Source organism: Myotis myotis, unplaced genomic scaffold (assembly GCF_014108235.1).
Source record: "Myotis myotis isolate mMyoMyo1 unplaced genomic scaffold, mMyoMyo1.p scaffold_m19_p_2, whole genome shotgun sequence".
NCBI lineage: Eukaryota > Metazoa > Chordata > Mammalia > Chiroptera > Vespertilionidae > Myotis > Myotis myotis.
In genome coordinates, this window is record NW_023416324.1 from 49,708,365 (window position 1) to 49,734,041 (window position 25,677).

Genomic DNA, 25,677 nt, shown 5'->3' on the forward strand with positions numbered 1-25,677 from the left:
ATATATTCCAAATTCTGTTAGTTGTATAATGGTTATGTTTAAATTATTAACACCTAAGAAATTGGGTGAAGGGTACATATAATATGCTGTAGTATTTTATAGGGTTTTTTTTACATGTATGAGATTATTTCAAATTAAAATATTAAAATTTAATAAAATATTAATTGAAATGTATCTGCATTACATGAAAAATCTCCTAATTGCTTCTAGCATAATTTATTAAATTGTGCTAAAATTTACAAGGGTTCAATTTAAAAATATGTTAATTCTAAATGATATAATAGAGAATATATAATAGTGCAGTTATTAACACTTATCTGAAAATAAAAATTTAAAGAAGGGATTAGCCAAAGAAAATATATGCACAATCCATGGACACAGACAACAGTATGGTGATAGCCAGAGAGAAGTGGGGGGCAAGAGCTGGGTAGAGGGGACAAAAGGGGGGAAATAGGGACATTCTATATCTACACTAATAAAAGAGAAACGTGCAAATTGGTGTCACTCTGCTACGCCCACCAGCCAATCATAGTGACTGTGCAAATTAACCAAACAAAGATGGCAGTTAATTTGCATATGCAGGCGCAGAGCGAAGACTGAAGAGGCTTGGTTTCTCCGCTGTGGCTGCAGTGGAGAAGCCAAGCCTCGCTGTGGCGGGACTAAAGGCCTGCGTCCCAGATGCCGGAGGAAAACCGATGCCAGCAGCCAGGGGAAGGAAGGCCTATTGCATGAATCTTCATGCAACGGGCTTCTAGTAATAATAATAAAAGGCTAATATGTAAATTGACTGAACGGTAGAATGGCCGGTTGCTATGATATGCTCTGTCCACCAGGGGGCAGACGCTCCATGCAGGAGCTGTCCCCTGGTGGTCAGTGCACATCCATATGGGGAGTGGCATTTTTATTTCTTCTTTTACTGCTAGTACTTACTACAAATGCCTGTGAAGAATACAGTGACTACTAGGGCAGTTCAGTTGCCACTGCCTTTGTTTGTGCTAAGGTGATGCCAGCACTTTTACAGTTAGTGCAAATGTCAACACAGTTAAAAAAGGCAAATAATCTTACTATTTTGAAAATAATTTTGGCCTCATGGACCCCATGACATTATCAAGTCATTTCTCATCCAGTGTCTTCCTCTACTCAGAATACTATAAACTGGGTGGCTTATAACCAATAGAGATTTGTTTGTGACTGGTCTGGAAGCTGAGAAGTCCAACATTGAGGTGCCAGCAAATTTGGTGTCTAATGAGGACCTATTATTTATACTGTGCTATCTTTTTGCTATGTCCTCGTATTGTAATGGGCCAAGGGGTCTCTAAGATCTCTTTCAAAAAGGACATTACTCTTAATCATGAAAGCTGCACCCTTTTGACCTAATTACCTCCCTAAGACCCCACATTAAAATATCACATTGGAGATTAAGCTTTGCATAAGAATTTTGGGAGGGACACAAACATTCAGTCCGTAGCAGAATATTAATATGTGGTATAACTGTCTGATTTCCTTTTACCTATCTTCCCCCACCCTGTTTTATTCTTCCTAAAGATGTCTATTAAAAACCTAAATTAGAATTATATCACAACCTATTAAACCTTGAGTAGTTCCTTATTGCCTGAAGGTGTTAAACCTTAGAGTGGCATTCAGGGGTTTTTTTACTATTCAACCTAGTTTTTCTTTTCACACTTATCATTTACCACTCCAAAACAGTTAACCAAAGCACTGCTTACCTGAATATAATCACTTTCTTTATGCTTTCAAGTTTTTACTCTTGATGTTCCTTTCTACCTAATGCTCTTTCTGATACCTTCATTTCCCCTTGAGGGACCCCTTTTTCTTTGTTCTTACATGCAATGTTGATACTACTTAGAATTCCATTATCTTTCAGGTCAGTGCTCTTATAGCTTAGTTTTAACACTTAAAAAGGAGAACCTATGTTTTTTACATATAGTACCAAGTACATCCCAGGGCTCTCAACATTTAGTTTGAATTACTTTGATATGTATGATTAATGGGAAATAACAGTGAAGCATGTATTTCCTTGAACAAAGTGTTTTGGACACTTGCAATAACACTTCATAACAGATAATTATTATAGCTTTTAATATCTTAAGCATCCTAGCATATAAAATTGGCCATTTCTTTCAATAAGCTTTTTTACTTAGATACATTATATACAAGTCTCTATTTTTGTGATTTTTAAAAGCTCATATAAACTAGTGTGTTAAAATGGCTCTGTTGTACATTATTCTTGAAAGATAACTGTTTCCGGACCTTATAATAAATAGATTGATGTGGTACTTCTGTTTATTGGCTTTTTAAAAACTATTATTAATCACTTTGTTTAGGAAAAATCCTGTGTAAGAATGGTCATATGGTTTTCTTTTCTGCATCTATATTTTTTCTATATACATTCAAAAGCAGGAAAAATGTGATTCAACTTAGCTAAAAGGATTGTAGAATCAAAATGAATTGACCAACAAAATAAGTCCCCTGCCATGGAGACATGGAACATACTGACATACATCAGAGGGTGTGTGACAGAAAAGAGATAAATCAAAGAACTTATATACTACTGGAGGCCCGGTGCACAAAAATTTGTGCGCTGGCGCGGGAGGGAGGTGTCCCTTAACCCCACTTGTGCCCTCTCACAGTCTGAGACTCCTCGGGAGATAACCACCTGCTGGCTTAGGCCCACTTCCCGGGTGGCAGATGGCAGGCCTGAACCCTTGGTGCCTGCACCGACTCCCCAGGTCTTGCACACGGCAGGGCCAATCCTGCCCCACCCCGGATCGGGTCGCACATGGGTCGCCCTAGTCGGGTCACATACAGGACACCCAGGCGGGCTGGCCGATCGCTACTGCCCCACGTTGGTCGCACATGGGACGCCCAGGCGGGCTGGCCGATCGCTGCTGCCCTGCCCAGCCGCCCCGGGTCAGGTCGCAGATAGCAGGCCCGGAAGGCAGCAGGGCAGGCGGGATGGCGCTGTCCCGCCCTGCCTGCAGTATGCAAATTAGCTGCCATCTTTGTTGGCGGTTAATTTGCATATCATGGTGATTAGCCCATGGGAGGCGTAGCGAAGATATGGTCAGTTACCATGTTTGTCTATTATTAGATAGGTTATGCACAGCCCATGGACGCACAATAGTGTGGTGAAAGCCTGGGCAGGGGGAGAGACATGGGGAGGAAATGGAGGTCATCTGTAATACTGTCAATGGTAAAAAATATATATATATATATTTTTTGCCCTAACCGGTTTGGCTCAGTGAATAGAGCGTCGGCCTGCGGACTCCAGGGTCCCAGGTTCAATTCCAATCAAGGGCATGTACCTTGGTTGCAGGCACATACCCAGTAGGGAGTGTGCAGGAGACAGCTGTTCGATGTTTCTCTCTCATCGATGTTCCTAACTCTCCCTCTCCTTTCCACTCTGTAAAAAAATCAATAAAATATATTTAAAATAATTTTTTTTTTCAAGAAAGTGAGGAATCTGATATTTTATATTAGAATCAAAATACAGTGTCCCCAAAAAAATCTTTACGATTATTCAAAGTGTGTGTATACATTTTGGGGGGGGACACCCTATATTCATACCTTTCATTTAAGTCAGACAAACTAGTAATTTCTCAAGGGTTTGTGGTCAGTAAGATATACACACTTCCTGTACTTATGGAACTTACAAAAAGGTAAGCATTACATGAAAATTTTCTAGGATATAGACATGTTTTTAAGAGGGAAATGTTTTAGTAAATAGTTGCATAATATGGTCAAATATAAGATGATTAAAATAAAAATTCGTTGGATTTGATGAAACACCAAGTAGGAATTTTGAAACAGCTATTTTAGAAAATGATGGCAACAGAAATTTTCTTAATACATAAGCAAGAAGAAGAGGGTCAGTATTTAATGTACATACTTATACTAAGGCCAGAGTGCTGAGTTTTTTAATTCCTTTTAAATTACAAATGTTCTGTAATGGAAGTGCTACTATTTTTCTTTGCTAAAGTAGTAGGCTGAAAGAGGTTAGTTAATGAATGCACTCAGTTGTTTGCTGGCTTATAAATGAGATAATTTCCATTTATAAAATGTCCGTCCTTTGGCACCTTGAAAATGTGAAGGCAAAAGGTTTAGAATATATTTGAAAATTTTCAGAGAAAGGTTGAATCGTCACTAAAAGTTAAATGATTTAAGTCTAAGCAAAATATTGCAGTTTATTTTTAATCTTAATGTAGAAGGGAGTAAACTACAGGAAGGAGGATTGATGACAACATCAAAAGGGTTAATTTTACCTAAATTCTGGGAGAGAAAGAAACTATAGGTTTGGAGGGAGGAGTGGAATGAAGAGGGTACAGAGACATTTCTTTTACATGACAGGAAGGAATGGTAGTGAGAATAAGGCAGTTTGTACTGAATTATATAAATCTGTATAAGGAATGCCTTCATTGCTCTTAAATTGCAAATTAAAGAAGTAGGATATATTTTAGAGAACAAAAATTAGAAATTATAGAAGCAACACTAAGTGGTTTCATTTATAAGATGGGAGTAATGATACCTACATTATAGGCTCATTATGAGTATTTATAAAGCATGTAGTAAGCATATATGAATATTTGGTAATTGATAGATTTAACATGCAGTAGTGAGGAATCAATAAATAACATGCTAAGGTGCTTATATACTGAGGAAGATAATGCAAATCATTCAGGGTTTTTTTTAATTTGATCTTTTTTTTTCATGCTCTAGCAGTATTTTTACATTTGCTATTGTAGTTTCAATGGACATAGGACTAGTTTGATAGTTTCAACAAAAGGTATTCATATTTCTAGGGTAATAAAAATGTTTATTATATGGACTAAATAATGATAGCAACTGGTAGTAAATTGTCCCCACTTAATGAAGCTTATAAGTCTTTTATCTGATACTAAGTGATATAGTCATAAACACAACTAACCTTTCCTATTTAAGTACATGTATTGGCTTTCTTTCATTAGGCGGTCAAGAAGCAGATCTAGAAGGAGGTCACATTCTAAGTCAAGGAGTAGGCGACGATCCAAAAGTCCCAGACGGAGAAGATCTCATTCCAGAGAGAGAGGTAGAAGGTCAAGGAGCACATCCAAAAACAGGTATAGTGGACGGTTAACATTGGGTGGGAAGACAAAATTTAGAGTTCTCAAGACCCCAAATACTGTGCTACTTAAAGACAAAAGCGATGGTATTGGGAAATACCAATAGAGGGGGAAGAAACTAAAGTTTGATGAGTCTAGCATTTGTTTTTCTTGTTTCCTTTATAAACTTCAGATTTCTATTTATAGCTGAAGATCCAGGTAAGATTTCTGTGTAGTAGAAATTCTTAGCTATCCTACTACTTTCCTTTATTACCACCACTAAGGATTTAGTGCTACCAGCCATCCCTTGTGATATGCCAAGGAGTTTATGACAACCATGTTTTAATTCATCTTTACACATTTCATCATCAATACTTAAAAATATTTATTAATGCCTGGCTGCTGTGACTCAGTGGCTGAGCATTGACCTATGAACCAAGGAGGTCAGGGTTTGACTCCTGGTCAGAACACATTCGGGGTTGGGGGCTCATCCACAGTAGGGGGGTGCAGGACGCAGCCAAGAAATGATTCTCTGTCATCATTGATGTTTCTATCTCTCCTTTTCTCTTCCTCTCTGAAATCAATAAATATATGTTACATATTAAAATTGACTATATGCCATATTTTAGAGTCTCTTATCCCATGATTTGGGACCAGTAGAGAATTGAAGTGAGGATTTATTAAAAAGCAAATATATTGCCTGCTGGTATGGCTCAGTGATTCAGTGTTGATCTATGAACCACGAAATTGGACTCCTCAGGCTGCATGTTTGATCCCCGGTGGGGTGGTTGCAGGAGGCAGCTGATGGATGGTTCTCTCATCATTGATGTTTCTATCTTTCCCTCTCCCTATCTCTCTGAAATCAATAAAAATATATAATTTGTCAATCAAAGGCAAACATTTTGACTTAAATATGTGTTCAATAATCAGTCTTTTTCATTTAAAGTGAAACTTTAAATTAGCATGATAGCCTTGAGTAACATTTACCAAATCATTGTTTTCTTCTGAACCACCTTTAAAGTGGCAAGAGAATTCTGTCACTTGAAAAATACCTAGTTTTTTTTTCCTATGTAGAGTTGTCACACTTTGTTTCACAATACTTCTTTTAGCAACTGTCCTTTATCTCTTTCTAAAATATTTGCCTCATTTTTTTAGAAGCAGTTCTTTATACTACTTTACCTATTCATTTAATTATGTAATTTTTAAAAAGGACAGAAGGGGACCAACAACATTTATTCTTGGCAAACATATAACAACTGGGAACATAAAATTCTGGGATAGTTTTGCTGACTGTTTGAGACTGTAACAAGGCTTTTAGTTGTGTTTTACAAGGTGGGTCATCTCTTAATTCAGTCAAACAAACAAGCTTCCTCCCACATATGCCCTGAAGGATTCTGGGTCCAATTCCAGTCAAGGGCACATACCTCAGTTGCAGGTTTGATAGCTGGCCCTGGTCAGGGCATGTGTGAGAGGCAACCAAACATTGTGACTCACATCTATGTTTCTCTCTCTTTCTGTCTTCCCACCTCCCTTCCACTCTCTAAAAACTAATGGAAAAATATCCTTCGGTGAGGATTAACAAAATAAAATGACTTGAATGAAGAGAAGGGGTGACTGATGGAACAGGGTGACCAAGGAAGGAAGGGATGGGAGAATCGGCTTAGAGCAACAAGAGACACTTTAATCTCTAAAATTGTGGAATAGTTAAGGATGAATGTATATGTATGTTTATGGATATAAGGGATTTCTCATTCAACAAATACAGTATTGATCCCGTTGTCCATAGTCTTGGGGAAAATGGTGATCCAAAGCGGGGGTGGGGGGGAGTATTTCTATAGCAAATCTCCTCACAGGGAACAGGTGTTCTCAGTTGATCTCAGGCAAGCTGTTAGCTTAGAAACAAAGACCTTTGCCTGGTGGGAGAGCTGTTGTCCAAGACCGTTTGTGATCAGATGCACACCTGCACAACACAATGTGTATGGGGGTGGCCTCACATTCACCCATCCTGAAAGGAGATTCTTCCCACGAATGGGACAACAACATTCAAGACCCAATTACAATAGGAAATAACAAATTACACAAGGGACATTCCTAGCCCGCCCGCCCCCAATTCAAGAGGTCTGAGAGACTGCACCAATGAGACTGCACAATACACTTACTACATAAGACCATCCCATGAAGACTGGAAGGCATAGCAATTTGATCTAATACATAGAAACAAATACAAAGGGACAGCAAAAATGGGGAGACAAACAACACACAAATAAAAGGGGGAAGCTCCAGAAAGAAGGCTAAGTGAAAAGGAGGCAAGCAATTTGTCAGGTACAGAGTTCAAAGTAATGGTTCGAAAGATGATCAAGGAACTTTGTGCGGATTTTCAGAAACTTAGAACTACAACAGCATGAAACAGGAAATAGAAACCATAAATGAGAATCAGTTGGGCCCTAACCAGTTTGGCTCAGTAGAGCGTCGGCCTCTGGACTCAAGGGTCCCAGGTTCGATTCCTATCAAGGGCATGTACCTTAGTTGCAGGCACATACCCAGTAGTGGGTGTGCAGGAGGCAGCTGATCGATGTTTCTAACTCTCTATCCCTCTCCCTTCCTCTCTGTAGAAAATCAATAAAATATATTTTAAAAAAAGAATCAGTTGGAAATGAAGATTAATATCTGACATAAAAAATACATTAGAAGGAATCAAAAGTAGATTAAGTGGGGCAGAAGATAGAATCGGTGACTTGAAATACAAGGTAGGAAAAAAAACAATTAGAGCAGCAAAAGGAAAAATTGAAGATCAGGAGGATAGTTTAAGGGAACTTTGGGACACCATGAAACAAAACAACATTTGTATCATAGGGATACTAGAAGGAGAAGACTGAGCACAAGTAATAGAGAAACTGTTATAAAGAAATAATAACTTCCTTTAAAAAACATGCTGAGCCCTAACCGCTTTGGCTTAGTAGATAGAGCATCAGCTTGTGGACTGAAAGGTCCCAGGTTTGATTCCAGTCAAGGGCATGTACCTTGGTTGCGGGCACATCCCCAGTAGGAGGTGTGTAGGAGGGAGCTAATCGATGTTTCTAACTATCCCTCTCCCTCTCTGTAAAAAATCAATAAAATATATATTTTTTTAAAAAAAACAACATGCTGAGGGGAATAAAAGTCAATTCATAACAATCTGTAAAAAGACTTAGAATTGATAAGGTTACAGTACCAGTTGATTATGATGTGATATTTTTTCTAGTAGCACCAAGTAGCCCAGAATAGTTAGCAGCAGAAACAAAGGTAGAAAGTCGGCTAAGTCCATCAAAGAGGTTAACATGAGTGTGTGCTTTGGAAGAATACTAATAATTAATTTTGATAGTGCATTATAATGGGTTTTGGCCTGACAGAAGACATAGAGCAATGGTGGGTTGGAAAACAAATCACTTGAGAGAAAAATGACTATTGAAGAGCCTAGAGACAATTATTAAAACTACTAGAGGCCCTGTACACAAAAATTTGTGCACTCAGGGGGGTGGGGGTCCCTCAGCCCGGCCTATGCCCTCTCGCAGTCTGGGACCCCTCAGGAGATAATGACCTGCTGGCTTAGACCTGCTCGAGGGGGACAGAGGGCAGGCCCAGTCCGTAGGTGCAGCCCCTGGTTGGGCTCAGAGCAGGGCTGATTGGGGAGTTGGGGCGCTGCCCCCTGTCATGCACAGAGCAGGGCAGATCGGGAGGTTGCAATGCCACTCTCAGTCACGATCAGGGTAGGGCCGATTGGGGGGTTGGGGCACCGCCCCCTGTCACACTCAAGGCAGGGTCGATGGGGAGGTTGCGGCGCCACGCCCTGTCACGCACAGAGCAGGGTCAATCAGAAGGTTGGGGCGCTACCCCGTCACGCACAGGTCAGGGCCCAGGAGGGGTGTTGGGGCTCCGTACCCTGTTACGCACAGAGCAGGGCCCATCAGGGGGTTGGGGAGCTCCCCCCTGTCATGCACAGAGCAGGGCGGATCAGGGGGTTGGGGCTCCGCCACTCTCACACTCAGGGCAGGGCTGATGGGGAGGTTATGGCTCTACCCCGTCACACACAGAGCAGGGCCCATGGGGGAGGTTGGGGCGCCGCACCCTGTCACACACAGAGCCGCAGGGCGATCAGGGAGTTGGGGAGCTCCCCCCTGTCACCAACAGAGCAGGGCGGATAGGGAGGTTGTGGCCCCGCCCCCTGTCACACACAGAGCCGCAGGGCGAACAGGGGGTTTGGGCACTGCCCCCTGTCACGCTGATCCCGGTGCCAGGAGGCCTCGCGGCTCCACTGATCCCAGTGCTGGGAGGCATATTACCCTTTTACTATATAGGATAGAGGCCTGGTGCACGGGTGGGGGCCGGCTGGTTTGCCCTGAAAGGTGTCCTGGATCACGGTGGGGGACCCCACTGGGGTGCCTGGCCAGTCTGGGTGAGGGGCTGAGGGCTGTTTTCAGGCTGGCGGGTGACTAAAGCTCCCAACTGCTCCTTTTTTTCTTTTTCTTTTTTATTCTGGGCCAGCTTTAGCTTTGGCTCCAGCTCTGAGGCCTCTGTTGCTAAAAGCAGGTATCTGGGTTTTTTTGTGTTCTATAATCGAAACACTATTTCAACTCCAGCTCTGAGATCCCCGCGGGCTGAAAGCAGGTTTCTGGGGTTTTGTTTAGCTTCTATATTTGTAACAATGTTTCAAACTGCAAGCTCAGAGGCCGGCAAGGCAGGCGGGGAACGTTGGTTTCCTCCGTCACTGAAGCAAGCAAGCCTCATGTTCGCTTCAAGCTGCCTGGCTGCCGGCCACCATCTTGGCTGGCAGTTAATTTGCATATCTTGCTGATTAGCCAATGGGAAGGGTAGTAGACGTACGCTAATTACCATGTTTCTCTTTTATTAGATAGGATTGGTTTTTTTACCAGTCAATCAAGAAACTGGCCAACATCCTTTATCATTTTCTCTCTATAGTCTATGCTCTCTATTGGAGAGAAGTTTTCTGTAGAATACTAGAAAAGTAGGATTTTTTTTCTTAAAAATTTTTAATCAGCCGAAACCGGTTTGGCTCAGTGGATAGAGCGTCGGCCTGCGGACTGAGAGGTCCCAGGTTCGATTCCGGTCAAGGGCATGTACCTGGGTTGCAGGCACATCCCCAGTAGGAGATGTGCAGGAGGCAGCTGATCGATGTTTCTCTCTCATCGATGTTTCTAACTCTCTATCTCTCTCCCTTTCTCTCTGTAAAAAATCAATAAAATATATTAAAAAAAAAAAATTTTAATCACAAGTAATACCATTCGAATTATATTTCTATATTTAGTATCAGAATAATGCTCATTTTATTTTAAGAATTGAATTAGATCTCACTGTGCTTTTGTGTTTATTTGATGTACTGTATAAGTTTTTATTAGGTGAAACTTATTAATGCATTCATAAATTATGTTCATTTATTAGAGACAAAAAGAAAGAAGACAAAGAAAAGAAACGTTCCAAAACACCACCAAAAAGTTATAGCACAGCCAGACGGTCCAGAAGTGCAAGCAGGTAAGTCATTATAAATTCTTGGCATTTCTTAAAACTATTTGCAAGGATGTCAATAGATTGTGAGCATTGTGTGTTTTCTAGTACGTACAGGAGTGGGCAAAAGTAGGTTTACAGTTGTGAGTACAGAAAAATTTATTCTCATATTATTACTTATTGTATTGTTTTCCATATGAACTGTAAAACTTCTTTTGCCCACCTCTGTACATACTTCAGTATTAACAAATTTTAGAGGCAACTTGTGAAGAATAACCTAAAGTTCTTTTCTTTTTACTTACTTTTTATGGTGTAGAGCAAGCATGTCAAATTTGTGGTGAGTTTGACATGCTTAGTGTAGAGCATCGGTTGCCAACCTTTTGGACCATGTGGACCACCAGTGGTCTGTGGACCACTGGTTGGCGAATGCCTGTGTAGAGTAAATTTGACGTAATAGGGAGTTTAACAGAGGTCATTTTCTAGTTTGCTACATGCATTTTGTATCCTGATTTGAATTATTACATGAAACTTATTTTTATTACATAATAAGTCATGCTTTATATGTCCACATTAATAGTCAAGAGTTTTTCCCCCTATATATAGGGTTTTGTTGATAAAATAATAGCAAGTAGTCAAGTTCTAATTTGTGTCATTCTTAGACTTGTAATTCTGCCATAGTGTGAAAATTAAATGTTGCTAACTTTACTCCACAGGAATGTGTTTTTCGCAATGGTATATAAACATTGATATTTATGAAACTAGAGGCCCAGTGCCCGAAATTCGTGCACAGCCAGGGGAGGGTCCCTAAACCTGGCCTGTGCCCTCAGGGCAGTCAGACATGACTCGCAATCCAGTACGCTACATGCACCAGTGACCATACTTTTCATACAGGTGAAAGGCATCTTGCTGTTGTATGGGCAGCTACATTTTTTTGCCCTGATTATAAAAAGTAGTACTTAACATGATCCTTCTGAGGCAGTAGTACCATTTTCCCCATCTTATGGGTGGAAAAACTGAAGCAGAGAGAAGTTAACTAATTGGCTTTGTCACATAGTTGTTACAAGTGTCAGAATCAGGGCTGACTACAAAATGTGCAAGCCAAAGTCCTTGAATGTCATCACTGCATCATCCTGTTTTTTCAGTGTTAGAGTAGCCTTGTCAGGTTTTAATTTTTAAATCTAAGAGACTCTTCCCAATATATAGGGTAGAGTCTGTAGGCCTGGCTGGCGATCAGGGTCCCCACCGCTGGTTGCCTCCCTTTTGGGTGCAGATGCTCAACGCAGGAGCTGCCCCCAGTCGGGGACAGCTCCTGCGTTGAGTGTCTGCCCCCTGGTGGTCAGTGCACATCATAGCGACTGGTTGTTCTGCTGTTTGGTTGATTTGCATATTAGGATTTTATTAGAGGATTAGTAAGGGCTGGTCATACTTAGTAACTCCATTTTCTTCCAATCTAGTTTACACATTTTGCTGTAGTGATTATTTTCTTACATTGATTATTAAATGCTTAGGAGGGTCACTCTATGTACAAAAATTAATTCAACATGGATGCATGACCTAAATGTAAAACCTAAAATGGAAGTAAATCTTCATGACCTTGAATTTGGCAATGGTTTTCTAGATATGACATCAAAAGCATAAATAACAAAAGATAAATATAAATTTTGGAGGTCATCAAAATTAAAAACGTTTGTTTCAAAGAATACTGTCAAGAACTTAAAGACAACCCAGAGTGCTAGAAAGTAACAGATTATATATTCAAAAAGGGACTTGTATCTAGAATATACAAAGAACTGTTACAACTCAATTATAGTAAGACAACCTAAATAAAAAAATTGCCAAAGAATCTGAATTGACAGTTCTCCAAAGAATATATGCAAGTGTCTGATAAACATGAAAAGATATACATTCGTCATCAGGGAAATGCAAATCAAAACCACAGACACTGCCCTGACCAGTTTGGCTCAGTGGATAGAGCGTCAGCCTGCGGACTGAAGGGTCCCGGGTTCGATTCCAGTCAAGGGCATGTACCTTGGTTGCGGGCATATCCCCAGTGGGGGGTGTGCAAGAGGCGGCTGATCAATGTTCCTCTCTCATCGATGTTTCTAATTTTCTATCCCTCTCCCTTCCTCGCTATAAAAAATCAATAAAATATATTTAAAAAAACAAACAAAAAACACAGACACTAGGATGGTTATTATTAAAAAAGACAGATGGTAACTAGTGTTGGCAAGTATGTGGAGAACCTGGGACTCTGTATGTTTTTGGCATTAATATAAAATGGTGCAACTGCTTTGGAAAACGGTTGGTAATTCCTTTAAAAAATTAAGAGTTTTGACACAGTATTTTCACTTCTAAGGATATACCCAAAAGAAATGAAAATGTTACACACAAAACTGTGTACACTAATTTTCATAGCAGTGTTATTACTCATAATAACCAAAAAGTCAGCCCAGATGTTCATTAACTAACGTGTGTGAATAAAATGGTATAGCTACACAATGAATTATCCAGCAATGAAAAGGAATAAAGTACTGATAAATGTTACCAGGTGGATGAGCCTTGGCAACTTAGATGAAAGTAGTGAGTCACAAAGAACCATAAATTGTAGGATTCCATTGACAGGTGTCCAGAATAGATAAATCTATAAAGACAAAAAGTAGATTGATGGTTGGGGTGTGATACCTAAAGGTAATTTATTATGGGGTTTCTTCTCAGGGTGAGGAATATTTTCAGAAAAAGTAAATTATATTAGAACCCCCTGCAGGAAGCAAAATCCAAGAAGCTCAAGTCCCTTTTACAGGGTGTCCCCAAAAGATGTATGCACAGTTTAACTGCTGATGCCTCAATTTTGAAAATGAAATGTATTTTATAAACACTGCCTTTATAATTATTCAAAATATGTGTATACATTTGGGGGCACACCTTTTATGAAATGGCATAGAATAATGCATACAGTTAACCCTCTGGCATCCATAGATGTAAAACCTGCAGATACGGAGAGGCAACTATTTAAAACAGAAAATGAAACCATGTGTAAGTATTTAAGAAAATGACAAACTAGGTCTTAGGGAAAGGTGGGGTGTGCAGCATTTATTTTTCTTACCTTGCTAACTAGTGGCTCTTTATTTTTTTCCTTTTATTTTTTCTTTTTGTTGTTGTTTTTGCCTGTTCCTTTATTTAATATACTTATTCATAAGCACTTTACACTGCTTAATTATTGGATCACCTTGATAATATTTGATGAATGAAAAGTTGTGTGTAATGTTTCCAGGACTGTGGGGGGAGGTGCCACACAGGGTTGTAAAGGTAATTTTTTGTATGGTTGGTTTTTGGTGGGGGGTTTTTTTCCTAAAGCTTTTATGGAAGCTAGACAACTGAAATTAATGGGGTTTTATTTTTATTTTGTGCCTAAATTGTAATCTTACAAGTCCTAATAGTTTTTGAGAATAGTAACCAGCAGAATTTTTTTTAAGCCACATTTTAAACCACAGGTGGGGAACATCTCACCAAGAGAGAGGAAGGGGCAGTGAGAGAGAAAAGCTATGTGAGAGCAGAACATTGATTGGCTGCCTCCTGCAACCAAACCTCCCCACCACCACCACCCACCGGGGTTTTAGCTTGCAACCTGTGCATGTGCCCTAACCAGCAATCAAACTGGCAACCTTTTGGTGCATGGCTGACGCTCAACCAACTGAGCCACACCAGCCAGGACAGCAGACTAATCTTTTGTTTGTTTGTTTTTTAAAATATATTTTATTGATTTTTTACAGAGAGAAAGGGAGAGAGATAGAGAGTTAGAAACATCGATGAGAGAGAAACATCTATCGGCTGCCTCCTGCACATCCCCCACTGGGGAAGTGCCCACAACCCAGGTACATGCCCTTGACCGGAATCGAACCCGGGACCCTTCAGTTCGCAGGCCGACCCTCTATCCACTGAGCCAAACCGGCTTTGGCAGCAGCAGCAGGCTAATCTTTAAGTTGATAATTTTGTATAGCCCAAAAATGATGTTACAAATATCCAAGTGGCACTAGGCAGAAAAAAGGTTCTGCACCCTGTTTTAAAGAGAGGGAAAGGGCTATATTTCTTAAAACAATGATTGCTCAAAGCAGTGTTGGGGGACATGGCTTGCTGGAGTATAGGGAATCAATTTGATCCTACATTAACATTAACTTTAGTTCTCTAAGTTTTACCCAGTGAATTTAAGAGTAATTTTTTATTTTACTAGTATCTGCAACATACGATCCTATACCTCTTCTGGACACTGATATATGAATCAAAAACTGATTGTTAATCTTTCCTCAAGTTTAACAAATCTGATGTTATGATAATGTAATTTTTTAAGAATTGCTGGAAATGAGGGTTTTCTTGAGAGCATTAAAGGAAAGGGACATGGTTTGAAAAAGAATTGTGGTTTATTATTACTCATTTGATTCTTCAGCTCAAAACTGTATTTGAAAATGCTCTGAGTTCCTAATGGAGCTCCATCATAGACATATCTGCTATGATGTGTCTGTATTTTAAAGTCTAGTTTGTACATTTGTGGTCCTAGAGAGAGACGACGTCGACGAAGCAGGAGTGGCACAAGATCTCCTAAAAAGCCCAGGTCTCCGAAAAGAAAATTGTCTCGCTCACCGTCCCCTAGGAGGTAAGAATGCTAATGATTTAGGTGTACTCTTTCTAATTTTCAGAACTTTTTTTTCCATTAAAATGCTTATGAATGTGCTTTTTTCTCTTACAATTTGAGACTGTTTTAATAAACACTGTGGAGGATTGAGCATTTTATGCCTGTAACCAAATTAGTTTTCTTCTATTATTGAGCATGGCTTGTGTCCAGTGTTTTGAAAATGGATATTTGCTATATATTATTTAAAATATATTTTCATTGATTTCAGATAAGGGAGAGAGAGATATATGTAAACATCAGTGATGGCGAGAGAATCATTGATTGGCTGTCTCCTGCACACTGCACACTGGGGATTGAGACTGCAACCCGGGCATATGCCCTGACCAGGAATCAAACCTTGACCTCTCCTGGTTCATAGTTCGACACTCAACCACTGGGCCAAACTGGCTGGGCTAGTCTTTTTTTATTATTTATTAATTTGATAGAAACATCAATTTGTTATTCCACTTATTTATGTATTTATTGGTTGCTTCTTGTATGTCCAGGGGTGGGAAACGTCCAGACCGCGGGTCCTGCTAAATTTTGGTCAGGCCTTGCCAAGGCATTAGGGGTGAGTTAATTAAATGTTTGACCAAATACAGCAGGCTAATTTTTAGGTTGATAATTTTGTATGGCCCAGGAATTGATGTTATAAATATCCAAATAGTCCTTGGCAGAAAAAAGGTTCCCCACCCCTGTTGTGCCTTGACGAGATCAAACCTGCAACTTTAGTGGTGTATCAAAACAGTGGTCTAACCAACTGAGCTACCCGGCCAGGGTCCTGTACCCTCTTTATATCATGTGAACTTGGGTCAAGCTTAGCATCTAAACAAGTTAAAACTTATTGCTATACTTACAGGTTAAAATTCTCAAGCGTATCCTTTAAAGCATCTTTTTTTTCTTTGAGAACATTTTACTGTTATCCTAGGCATAAAAAGGAGAAGAAGAAAGATAAAGACAAAGAAAGAGGCAGAGATGAACGAGAACGATCAACAAGCAAGAAGAAGAAAAGTAAAGATAAAGAAAAGGATCGGGAAAGAAAATCTGAGAGTGATAAAGATGTAAAAGTATGTTTACATACTAATTTATTTTGGTATTTTAGGTGGTACTAGTACTTATAAGAAGTGATTTTTCTGTGAAGACGTTTACTTTTATTATTCTCCTTGGCAAAGCAGGTTACACGGGATTATGATGAAGAGGAACAGGGGTATGACAGCGAGAAAGAGAAAAAAGAGGAGAAGAAACCAACAGAACCAGTTTCCCCCAAAACAAAAGAATGTTCTGTGGAAAAGGGAACTGGTGATCCCCTGAGAGAATCCAAAGTGAATGGTGATGATCATCATGAAGAAGACATGGATATGAGTGACTGAATATGGCCTCCATGAGAATCCACCTGTATACATGCATCAGTGTCATTCCTTTGTGTGATATCTTCATGCTGTATTTGTTCATCTCAAACCTTAGATGTATACAGCTCTGAGCTACAAATGGTTATAACGCTCCTGTAATTGATATTATTTACATCCAAAAGTTTTTAGAAAATGCTATGTTGGTAACCAATTCTTGATGTGGTGAAATCTGATTGAGTAACCAAGCAGCTTGACTATTCTGGTGCTGCTTCATAGCAGAAGTGAAAAGCTGCATGCATCTACAGCAGGCATGGATTGTTTATGTTGTATAATCTCCTTTATTAAGTAAGTTCACTTATAGTATTTCTAGAATTTGATTCATTGCCGTAATAGAGCCATGTAGGGAATGCACTGATTGCATGTTAATTGTGACAGGAATATCCTCAATGTCATTAAAATCCTCCAACATGATGGATCTACTTATGGTCTTGTTCGTTGATATGACAAGTTAACATTCTTATAGTTACATCTGGAAATAAGCATTTGAAATAGATAATCCTTTAAGCCTTGTGGCTGAAATTTTGTGGCTTTTGTTTAACTTTGAAAGGTTATATATGCACTAACCTTTTTTGATGGCTGCTTAGGCTTTAATTACAGAAACAAAATTTGAAATAAAACTGTCTTTGGCAGTGAGTAAATAGCATATTTTGAAGTAGAGTTGTATACTTTTTCATAAGGTGTTTGGGAATTTTTTTCCCTGAAATAATTTATTTCACACCTACATCATTGAAAGCTATCTGCCTATCCTGAGTCCATCTGTAAAAGACTTATTTCTTGTCCTAATTTTCAATTTTTCACTTTTATTAATTTGTTTTAATATCAATGTTGGAAAAAGGGGGTAGTGCATTTTAAATTGACCATATGCTTTTAAAGTGAGACAAATGTACTTGATAATGTACTTTTTATTTGATCTCAAGTTGTATAAAACCAATAAATTTGTGTTACTGTTACTGCAGTAGTAATCTTATGCCCACGGTGATTCCATGTTAAATGCAAAGTAGTTTAGGCAACTGTTTTCTTAGTTACAGGAGTTTCCAGCTTCACTTTTGTGCAGTAAAAACAAAAGTAGGCTACAGTCTGTGCCATGTTGATGTACAGTTTCTGAAATTGTTTTACAAGTCTTTGATAATAAAACCCTTAAACCTATGTTCATGTTCCTGTAAAACCGTATTTGTATTTATTTACAAGCTGTTGAATGTATGACATTTACCTCATTCATTTTACAAATCAAGTCCTTTCCCCTACAATCTACATATTTACTATACAATCCATCACTGTAGTGATTAGTTACCATCAGAATGATCAAAGTTGCTTTAATTTCTAAAACAATCTATTTCTTAGTATAAATTTCTCATATTTTGGGTGTAGGAATTGGGTTGAGTAAAGTAACTGTAGGATAAATGATCCCACCTATATCTACTAAATTTATATTTTCAATGAAATATTTGCCTTTGCTGGAATAGTATAGCAATTCAATGGTATGTATCTAATGTACAATACTAAATATTTATTCATTTATGAAATGAGTAGTGTAGAGTGGCTGGGTTTAAGGGGGAAATGAGACTTGGAAGTATAACTCTTATCCAAGTCTGATAATTTTTTTAACTTTTAAAATTGAAATGCCATATAGAAAGCAGCATTGTTTTTACAGTTTATAGTAAGTAACTTTTTAAAGATTTTATCCAAAGGAATTTTGTCTATAGTTACAAAGTTCTAGTAATGGCCCTAATAGTCATTTTAAAACTGTTGAACAGAAGTGACATTTACTTAAACCTACAAAAACTTTCTTAGTAGGTGATGGTTGAACCATATGACTGCCATTTTTGTAAATCAAAACAAGTAAAATGTTGGCAGTTTCACCTGGTTAAACCTAGTATTAGTCTGTTTCCTCACTTGTAATCTCTGAATACAAATATACATAACTTTTCAAAAGGGATTAAGTTTTGGGCTGTAAAATAGTGTCACTGATGTAAAATGCAGTGACGGGAACCCGTACCTAGGTTATTTTTCAGTGAACATTTTATGCACAGTGGTAAGGTTGCACAGGACACAAGCCTTTAACACGATCAGTTGAAACCAAGTGAATACTGACTGCCTCCACACTTAAGTTTTGTTCTGTATTTAGTAGTAAATGATTAAAAAAATAAAAGTGGTTTTGTTAGAAAAAATGTTTGTCCTATTTATTTGCTTAAATTCTTCAGCAGTGAATGAGAGGTATTGGCTATGAGTCTAGTCATGAGTTTGGGTTTCATTTGCAGCTGAGGAGACCTGTATCTTTTACTTTGAATTTCTTAATTGTGAAATGAGATTAATTACTATCCTGCAATGTAGTTGATAATTTCACCGTGGGGGGTGGGGGGGAGAATGGGTTGGAGCGGAGAGATACAGGCTTGTGTTGCCTGGTACCTGCTATGGAGCTTTTCAAAATTATAATTTAGTTTAGGGTAATGTTTTAGCAGAAGCACTACAATAAGTTGCATGCAGATTAAGAGAGAAGGCTATGTTGCTCTTCTCATTTTTTGACGATGGGTTTTGGATGATAATCTTCCTGGTAGTGATTACAGTGTCTGTATGTGGAGAGTATGTGTAAATGTTAGATACTTAGGGAAAGAACAAACAGGGCTTCTACTAGAACAGTACAAACTAATTTTACTTCAAGTTGCATCTTAACAACTAAATAAAGTTCTGGTGTGGGTATCACAGAAAATGTACAAGCCAACTTTTCCTCTAGCAAACAACACTTTGGTTGAGTTCTAGATTAAGTGCCTCAGGGCCATGCAATCAGTACTTAAGTTGTGTTTACTTTGGTTAAATATGGATGTTATGGAAATGCTACTGGGACTTTAAAGAGCATCCAGAATGTCTATTCCTAAGGCTTTATTAGCATAGGTACTTTCTAAATGAGACTGATTCTGGAGTTGTAGATTTACTCATCTGTTTTACTCAGTTTTAATTTTGTTGCCATTTTCATTGTATGTGAAATTCATTTAGAAATTCTTTAGCAGCCCTAGTGGGTTTGGCTCAGTAGATAGAGCCTCAGCCTGTGGGGTTTGATTCCAATCAAGGGCACATGCCCGGTTGCAGGTTCAATCTCCAGTAGAGGGCATGCAGAAGGCAGCCAATCAATGATTCTCATCATTGATGTTTCTACCTCTTCTTCCTCTCTGAAAGCAATAAAAATACATTTTTTTAAATATAAATTCTTTAGCAAAATAACACGTGTACCATACTAAATTCTTCATCCGTGGGAATATTCTTAAGAATACGATTATTTTAAAATACATATATATACACATTACAATATAAAAATTCACAGAATGATGAACTTTTTTTATATACAGTGGGGCCTTGACTTACGAGATTAATTCGTTCTGAGGCTGAGCTCATTAAGGAACTCGTTAACTCAAATTACTCTGTCAACTCAATGCAAAAAATCGGCCGAGAGACAGCTGGTATCTCAAAAAACTCGTTAGTCGGGACACTCATAAGTCAAGGCACCACTGTATTATTCATTTCAGAGAGGGAAATACAGAAATATCAATGATAATCATTGATCAGCTTCCTCCTGCACACCCCCTACTGGGGATCGAGATCAAGCCCACAACCCAGGCATGTACCCTGACTGGGAATAGAACCTTGATCTCCTGGTTCATAGGTCGACACTCAACCACTGAACAAAACCATCCAGGCCAAACATCCTAATATATAGGATGGGTCATAACCAGTCACTACCGAGGCTCAACCAACCAGAAGTCAGTCCTGTAGGCAGTGCTGCTGGGTTGCCATAGCAACCCAGTTGCTGACTGCTTTCTGCTGCAGACACAGTGCCCCAGCACTGACTGTTGAGGGGGCTGCAAATCAGGGCCAGAGAGAGGCCTGAAGAGAGAAGCAGGGACTGACGGTTGCTCTGTGGCAACTTTTGATCAGCACTTGCCTCTCTCTCCAGTCTGGCCAGCAGCTGTTGTAAATGTTTCCCCCCACGTCCCGCGTGGTTCAGGGTTCAGGATCTGGAAGAGGGGCCGCACACGAAAGAGAAGAGACGAGATAATTTGGAAATACTGGGGGGCCAGACGGGTAAGTCCAACTCAAGGAGAAGGACTTCCACTGGTGCTCAGGCCTCGCCAACCTTTTATTGGTTTGGGATACACCCATAGCCCTTAAGCAGGCAAGTTCCAGTAACAGACTATCTTATCAATAAGGATTTACAGAGAAAAAAAGATGGCAGCATAGGTAAACACTGGAGTTTGCTGCCTCGAACAACCACTTCAAAAATACAACTAAAAGACAACGGACATCATTCAGAACAGCAGGAAGGCTGGCTGAGTGGAAATTCTACAACTAGAAGGAAAGAGAAAAGCATACCGAGGCTCAGAGGAGGTGCGGTGCAGAAGTAAAATACAGAGGTACAGAGGCGCATGCAGAGCGGGCTGGCGGCTGAGGACACGGTTGTCTTTTTCAATCAGGAGGGAATCTCAAGCTCTGAGCTCCAGTTCCAGGCGAGTCTCTGGGGACCCAGACTCACACGGGAGAAACTGAGCTGTCTGGCATTGGTCGGAACTTGAGGGCAGCTTTCTCTCAGGGGTGCTTTCAGCGATTGCCAGGACACTGAGAAGCAGGGCCTATGAGGGCAGGACTGAGCAGCCATAACTGCCCTCTCCGCCCTGTTGATCCCCTGGGACCCCACCCCGCCCAAGCCCTGCACAGAGGCTTTTGCTGGATAGCCTCAGGCAAAGGCTAGATTAGCACCTCCCTAGAGATCCAGGAGCCAGAAAACCCAGAGGTCAGAGAGGGACCATCCAGTTTGCAGCTCCGTGGAACCATAAAGGACACACTCAGGGGGCAGACTCAGTGAGCACCAAAGCCCCATTGAAGCAAGTCTTGCCCCAGAGGGGTGTCTCCAGCACAGAAGTTCTCCCACTGCAGACACAGCTGATTCTCACTGCCAATTGGTCTGGAGGTCAATTCCTCCCAGTGATAACTACAACAATGACGGCTTAACTACAACAAGACTGTGCACAAAGACCACAAGGGGGTGCACTAAGAGTGTCCTCCTCAGGTAATTGGGGAGGCTGAACCACTGGGCCCTAGAGGATACTCAGCACAGAAAACCACTTTATCAACACAGGGAAGCATAAAAAATGCGGAGACAAAGAAAAAGGACACAAATGACAGAAATGGAGGAAAGCAAACTACTGGACATAGAGTTCAAAACCACACTTTTAAGGTTTTTCAAGAATTTCCTAGAAACTGCTGATAAACTTAATGAGATCTACAAGAAATCTAATGAGACGCTCTAGGTTGTGATAAAGGACCAACTAGAAATTAAGCATACACTGACTGAAATAAAGAATATTATACAGACTCCCAACACCAGACTAGAGGATTGCAAGAATCAAGTCAAAGATTTGAAATACGAAGAAGCAAAAAACACCCAACTGGAAAAGCAAAATGAAAAAAAGAATCCAAAAATACGAAGATAGTGTAAGGATCCTCTGGGACAGCTTCAAGCGTACCAACATCTGAATTATAGGGGTGCCAGAAGAAGAGAGAGAGCAAGATATTGAAAACATATTTGAAGAAATCATGACAGAAAAATTCCCCTACCTGGTGAAAGAAATAGACTTACGAGTCCAGGAAGCGCAGAGAACTCCAAACAAAAGGAATCCAAAGAGGACCACACCAAGACACATCATAATTAAAGTGCCAAGAGCAAAAGACAAAGAGAGAATCTTAAAAGCAGCAAGAGAAAGAAACTCAGTTACCTACAAGGGAATACCCATACGACTATCAGCTGATTTCTCAACAGAAACTTTGCAGGCCAGAAGGGAGTGGCAAGAAATATTCAAAGTGATGAATACCAAGAACCTACAACCAAGATTACTTTATCCAGCAAAGCTATCATTCAGAATTGAAGGTCAGATAAAGAGCTTCACAGATAAGAAAAAGCTAAAGGAATTCATCACCACTAAACCAGTATTATATGAAATGCTGAAAGGTATCCTTTAAGAAGAGGAAGAAGAAGAAAATGGTAAAGATACAAACTATGAACAACAAATATGCATCTATCAACAAGTGAATCTAAAAATCAAGTGAATAAAAATCTGATGAACAGAATGAACTGGTGATTATAATAGAATCAGGGGCATAGAAAGGGAGTGGACTATTATTGGGGGGGGGGAGGGGTGTGGGGGATGCAGTAAGAGACTGAACAAAAATCATGCACCTATGGATGAGGACAGTGGGGGGGGGCGGTAAGGGTGGAGGGGAGCTATGGGGGGGAAAAAGAGGAACAACTGTAATAATCTGAACAATAAAGATTTAATTTAAAAAACAAAAAAAGGGCTGGGAGGCCAGCACGGGCACAGCGACCATGCCATCTTGGAAAAGAGAGCTGCTTGAGACTAGGATCCTGGCCTCAGCACCACCCAGTCTGATCTCAGACACATACCAGGACCCTGCAGCCACTGGGGACAGAGACCTGTGACCACAGCTACAGACCTGTGGACACCAAAAGTTCAGAAATCCCCTCAGCAGATCCGTAACAGAGCCCATCCCCCTTCCTGCAGGGGTGGGGGCAGCACCATAGTAAACTGATAAACCCACCCCTTGCCCGGGCCTCAGTGCTGCCACCGGAACTTTAGCCTGGAAGTGCAGGAGCACCTTGGAACTGGTCCCGCGTAGTGCCTACTTCAGGAGTCCTGGGCTGGGAGCAAACGCGCGAACACCGGGAACTGGTCCTGCGCGCACTGCCTGCTCCAGGAGCCCTGGGCTGGATGCAATTGTGCGAACACCGGGAATTTGTCCCAGGTAGCGCAGGCCCAGGGTCCCCGATTCTCTGCGCAGAAGGCAGAACCAAACACCAGTGACTTGACTGTGTTTCTTATCACCTGCGCCTGAGATCCCTGACTCCCTGTGCATTCATACTAAGAGCCAGTAACCCCAATTCTTAGTGCAATGGCACACAGGGACCCTGATTCTCAATGCAAGGTCGCGTGAAGCAACAGAGACTCTGATACTGGATTCTTGGGGAACTCTGACTCCTGGAACACGCTAGGGGGCGCTGATTTTCAACACGCTCCAGGGGGGTCTCTGTTTCAGCACAGTGCAGGCAGGGTCCCTGATTCTAAGGGCATGCATGAGGCAACATTGAGCGCTGGCAACACTGACTCTGAGCGAGCCTGGTTCCCACCAACGCACAACAACAACACATCTTAGTGTCAGAGCTCTTCAGTGACACTAGGGTGGTGTGAGGCTCCCACTGCACACAGCCCAGGCCCAGGCAACTCGACGTTTGAACCATCGGGAGGTAATCAGAATGAAGAGACGACACAACACCCAGAGGAAAGACAATGGGGAGTCGCCAAGAAAGGAAATTAATCAAGTTGAAGCATGCAACATGACAGAAAAAGAATTCAGAATAATGGTTGTACAATTCATTCACCGAATGGATGAGAAAATCAACAACCTATGCAAAAATCAGGAAGAAAAAAAAAGAATCAGGAAGAAATGAAAAGTGATATAGCTACAATCAAAAACACCATGGAAAGTTTCAACAGCAGACTAGAAGAAGTAGAGGACCGAATTAGTGAGTTAGAAGATAAGGCAGAGAAATAAGCTCAATCTGAATAGCAACTGGAGAAAAAAATTAAAAAGCAGGAGGAGCCAAACCGGTTTGGCTCAGTGGATAGAGCGTCGGCCTGTGGACTGAAAGGTCCCGGGTTCGATTCCGGTCAAGGGCATGTACCTTGGTTGCGGGCACATCCCCAGTGGGGGGTGTGCAGGAGGCAGCTGGTCGATGTTTCTCTCTCATTGATGTTTCTGACTCTCTATCCCTCTCCCTTCCTCTCTGTAAAAAATCAATAAAATATATTTAAAAAAAAAAAAAAAAAAAGCAGGAGGAGAGCCTAAGGGAGCTTTGGGACAATATGAAACAAAGTAACGTACGCATAGTAGGGCTGCAAGAAGGACAAGAAGAGCAGCAAGGATTAGAAAATCTATTTGAAGAAATAATGACAGAAAACTTCCCAGATATGGGGAAGAAAAAAGTTACACAAGTACAGAGAGGCCCAAGCAAGATGAACCCCAAAAGACCCACACCAAGACACGTCGTAATAACGATGGCAAATATACAAGACAGAGAGAATCTTAAAGGCTGCAAGAGAGAAACAGAGAGTTACCTACAAAGGATCCCCCATCAGATTATCAAATGATTTCTCAACAGAAACACACCAAGCTAGAAGGGAATGGAAGGAGGTATACAAAGTGTTGCAAAGCAAAGGACTGAATCCAAGAATACTATATCCAGCAAGACTATCAATCAAAATTGAAGGGGAAATCAGGAGCTTTGCAGACAAAAAAAAAGGCTAAGGGAGTTTATCACTACCAAGCCAGCAATGCAAGAAATGCTAAAAGGAATGCTGCAAAAAGAAGAAATATAAAGGTAAGAAAGAACACAGGCACGAAAATAGAAATGAATCCAAGCACGCACCTTTCAATAATAACTTTAAATGTAAACGGACTAAACGCTCCAATCAAAAGACATCGAGTGACTGAATGGATAAAAAGACATGACCCATATATATGCTGTCTACAAGAGACCCACCTCAGAAAAAGGGACTCACACAGACTGAAGTGAAAGGATGGAAAAATATCTTTCAGGCAAATGGAAATGAAAACAAAGCTGGGGTAGCAATACTTATATCTGACAAAATAGACCTCAAAGTGAAGGCTATAACAAGAGATAAGGAAGGCCACTTCATAATATTAAAGGGATCGATACAACAAGAGGATATAACCCTTATAAACATATATGCACCCAATGCAGGAGCACCCAAATACATAAAAAACCTCCTGGAAAATAACAAGGGAGAGATCAACAACAACACAATCATAGTAGGGGACTTAAACACACTACTGACATCACTGGATAAATCCTCTAGACAAAAAATCAGCAAAGAAACAGCAATCCTAAATGACTCACTAGATCAGATGGACTTAATTGACA

General features: G+C 40.3%; 1 protein-coding gene across 25 annotated transcripts in view; it reads left to right on the top strand.

Annotated features, from left to right (window-relative positions):
* SRSF11 (serine and arginine rich splicing factor 11) overlaps window positions 1–18,841 on the top strand; it is a 50,585-nt gene extending 31,744 nt beyond the window's left edge. For 14 of the 25 annotated variants that reach the window (XM_036348983.1, XM_036348981.1, XM_036348992.1 and 11 more), the window contains 5 exons: window positions 4,986–5,117; window positions 10,536–10,625; window positions 15,130–15,246; window positions 16,124–16,331; window positions 16,437–18,841. In XM_036348983.1, coding sequence (XP_036204876.1) covers window positions 4,986–5,117; window positions 10,536–10,625; window positions 15,130–15,246; window positions 16,124–16,331; window positions 16,437–16,634 — 745 coding nt within the window. In that variant the 3' untranslated portion in view covers window positions 16,635–18,841. Of the gene's footprint in view, window positions 1–4,985; window positions 5,118–10,535; window positions 10,626–15,129; window positions 15,247–16,123; window positions 16,332–16,436 lie in introns of those variants that run through there. The other 11 variants (XM_036348990.1, XM_036349006.1, XM_036348984.1 and 8 more) reach the window with 10 other exon arrangements.
* The last annotated feature ends 6,836 nt before the right edge of the window (window positions 18,842–25,677 follow it).